A 3,470-nucleotide genomic window follows, 5' to 3' on the forward strand; every position below is an offset into this window, starting at 1 on the left:
TTTTTTTTTTTTTTTTTTTTTTTTTTTTTTTTTTTTTTTTTTTTTTTGCATGCGAGGGTCATGAGTTCCTACTTTGTAAATCCTCTCTTTTCCAAGTACAAAGGCGGTGAATCGCTGGAGCCAACTTACTACGACTGCAGATTTCCACAAAGTGTTAGCAGGAGCCATGCTCTCGTGTATGGTCCGGGCACTACTGCTCCCACCTTCCAGCACCCTTCACACCACGTCCAAGAGTTTTTCCACCACGGAACCTCCAGCATCTCCAACTCGGGATACCAGCAAAACCCATGCGCCTTGGCGTGTCACGGAGACGCTTCTAAATTCTATGGATATGAAGCTCTACCGAGGCAATCGCTTTATGGTGCTCAGCAAGAGACGACTGTTGTACAATATCCTGACTGTAAATCGTCTTCCAACAGTAACTCTAGCGAGGGACAAGGGCATTTAAATCAAAATTCGTCTCCCAGTCTCATGTTCCCATGGATGAGACCTCACGGTTAGGACCTTTTTTTCCTCCTCCTTAAATGTTTTCCTTTATTTTTTTCTCTCTTTCTCTCTCTCTCTCTCTCTCCTCTCTCTCTGTCTGTCTGTCTGGCTATATATATATATATATATGTATGCATATACAAGCACAAACATATGTATAGCTGTATAAACATGCACATACACACGTATGCATACATAGATGTATATATATAAATATAAATATAAGAGGCGTAGATGTAAAATATGCAAGGAATGAGCAGTTTTGTGCTAATGTTTCTTCTTTTTAGGAAGACCTTTGAAAGCAAACAAGACAGCAGTTACTAGAGAGCCAGCAAGGTGATTCCCTGCAAAAGGCTTAAATCACAATAAAGTAAAACTTGTTTTTTATTGCTTGCCTTGAGGATAGGCAATAAGATACAGCTCCCACGAGGTTATTTGCATGTTGATAATACACTGCTCTTTAAAATGTCATATAGCCTTTCATAACCGCTTGGAGACGAAGCCTGAAAGGTGGGAACTTGTATAAGTATTACTAATACTTTACATCTGTTTCTTAAAGCCTAGAGATAAAAGTTTAAACGGAAAGGGAAACTTAGCTCAGAGCTATGGGGTGGGGTGGAGGAGAACAGTCTGCTGTCCTGGGTTAAAAAAAAAAATTTAAAAAAAGAAAAGAAAAGAAAAGGAAAAAAAAAAGGGGGGTGGGAAATTCAAAATAATTTGGGCTGAATGGAACTTTGCTCATGTGAAGTCCAGATAATTGCACAGAAACCGAAATACTTCAAAGTACAAGTTTCCCCCCACCTAAGGACCAAGGTTGTCTAGAGAAGCCTTGTTAATTCAAAACATGTGAAGGTTAGTGTTAATTTTAAGGACAATCAGAGCCCCAAAGTTTTCCCCCCCCTACCCCTAACCATAATTTAACAACAACAACAACAAAAAAAGAGGAAAATAGAAAGGACTTGTGGTCAATGCAGGGAGGATGTGGCCCAGAGGCTGGGAGAGAGATGCAGAGGAAAACACGTTATTTATCTAAGCTTTGACCTAGAGGTAGTCTCAAGGATGCAATCAGTTCGAACTGGAGCATTTATTTTTCTTGCAAATATGTTGTTTTTCTCATTAAGGAAGGACGGTGCAGAAGGAAGTGCAGGGGCTCAGCTGCACATACCTCAGACCTCTTTCTTTCTTCCTTCCTTTTCTGTCTTTCTGTCTCTCTAACTTTCTGTCTTTTTTTGGCTATTGCTGCAAATGTCCATCTCGAGTTGTTTTAAATCCCATCTCTTGTGTTTGCACAGGCAAATATCCATCTCTGTCTGTGTCTGCCTCACAGACACACAGCCCTCACCGAAAGGACGGGGCGAGGGGCTTCAATAGAAAATTCAAATTCTCAGGGCGTAAATATTAGCACAGAGGAGGACCCTGAGGCTGTATTTTTGGGGAGCAACGTTTGGAAAAGGAAAGAGGGGTCGGATATTTTGAGGAAGAGGAAGAGAGAGAGGAAGAGGGATAGAGAGAAAGAGAGAAAGAGAAGGAGAAAGGGAGAAAGAGAGAGAGGGAGAAAGAGAGAAAGAGAGAGAGAAAGAAAGAGAGAAAGAGAGAAAGGGAGAAAGAGAGTGAGAAAGAAAGAGAAGAAAGAAAAGGAAGAAAGAGAAGGAAGAAAGAAAGAAGGAAAGAAGGAGAGAGAAAGGAAGAATGAAAAAGGAATGGGGAGAAGGAGAAAGGCTGGAGATGATTTTATGGTGAACAATGCACCTTTCATAGGGAAACATATCCTTTTTTTTTAATGTATATAAATATATATATATATATATACCTTGCCAGCTAGCCAATACATCAGCTCATGGTGGTGGGATCCAGGTGTGAGACTTTTCCCTGCCCAGTCCTCCCCCAGCCAGGGAAAAGGAGTTCTGGAAAGTAATCTGGATTTTGTCTGGATCATCATGATGACAAATACTATTGGGGGTAGAATTAAGAAGTTATTTGATGTTTGTGTCCTACAGCTCCCGGAAGACGCAGTGGCAGACAAACTTACAGCCGGTACCAGACCCTGGAGTTAGAAAAGGAGTTCCTCTTCAACCCGTATTTGACACGGAAGCGGCGGATTGAGGTCTCTCACGCCCTGGGACTGACCGAGAGACAAGTGAAGATCTGGTTCCAAAACAGGAGGATGAAGTGGAAAAAAGAAAACAATAAAGATAAGCTGCCGGGGGCCAGGGACGAGGAGAAAACGGAAGAAGAAGGGAATGAAGAAGAGGAAAAAGAAGAGGAGGAAAAAGAAGAAAGCAAGGACTGAGTTCTCAGCCCCTTGAAGTCTCGTTTTATGGCAGATGATAAATCGAGATGTTTACGACGGTCATTTGCTTTTATAGAGTATAGAATGGAGAGGCTCACACAGCAGTAACTACCTGTCAAACAGTTGTAGCCTTTTTTATTGTCATAGAAACTTCCCCTACTTTTTTTTTTCTTTTTCCCTTCTTTTTTTTTTTTTTTTTTTAATAGCTGGGATTTTAGTTCAATAAATACATAGCTGGCTTGACTGCAAGAACAGGCGGTGGGGGGGTGGGGAAAAAATAATATTAAATGATCCAGCAAAGCAAAACCACCCCCCAAACCCCCTAAACCAAGGCTGGCAGCAAATGTCACTGCTTGTCCCCTGCGACGCTGCACACAGGGATGGGTGCAGAATATGGATTTATTTGAACAGCTTTGACTTTGTCTTTTTTTTTTTCTCCCTCTCTTTTTATTTTTTTATTTTTTTATTTTTTTTTGTTATTAAAAAAAAGCCTGGTTTTTGCCTCTCCCGAATGACCCCAGGGGAAGTGCGAGGGTGCTTCCAGCTTCCTTAGCTTGTTTGTGTAGTGTCTGTCTAATCTGTGGAGATCTCCATTCCTACCAGCCATTTATCAATTCCCTCGGAGGGGCCATTCCTGCGGCCCCTGCCAGATAAGAAGAGGAGCTTGGAGGGTGAGCATACCTGGTAGCGCCCG

General features: G+C 41.7%; 1 protein-coding gene across 1 annotated transcript; it reads left to right on the forward strand.

Annotated features, from left to right (window-relative positions):
* Nucleotides 1-41: 41 nt before the first annotated feature.
* HOXC8 (homeobox C8) lies at nucleotides 42-2,952 on the forward strand. Its single transcript, XM_014959297.1, has 2 exons — nucleotides 42-496; nucleotides 2,484-2,952. The coding sequence occupies exons 1-2, from the start codon at nucleotides 61-63 to the stop codon at nucleotides 2,774-2,776; spliced, it is 729 nt and encodes a 242-aa protein (XP_014814783.1). The 5' UTR covers nucleotides 42-60; the 3' UTR covers nucleotides 2,777-2,952.
* Nucleotides 2,953-3,470: the final 518 nt, after the last annotated feature.

Source organism: Calidris pugnax, unplaced genomic scaffold (assembly GCF_001431845.1).
Source record: "Calidris pugnax isolate Ruff unplaced genomic scaffold, ASM143184v1 scaffold324, whole genome shotgun sequence".
Lineage (NCBI taxonomy): Eukaryota > Metazoa > Chordata > Aves > Charadriiformes > Scolopacidae > Calidris > Calidris pugnax.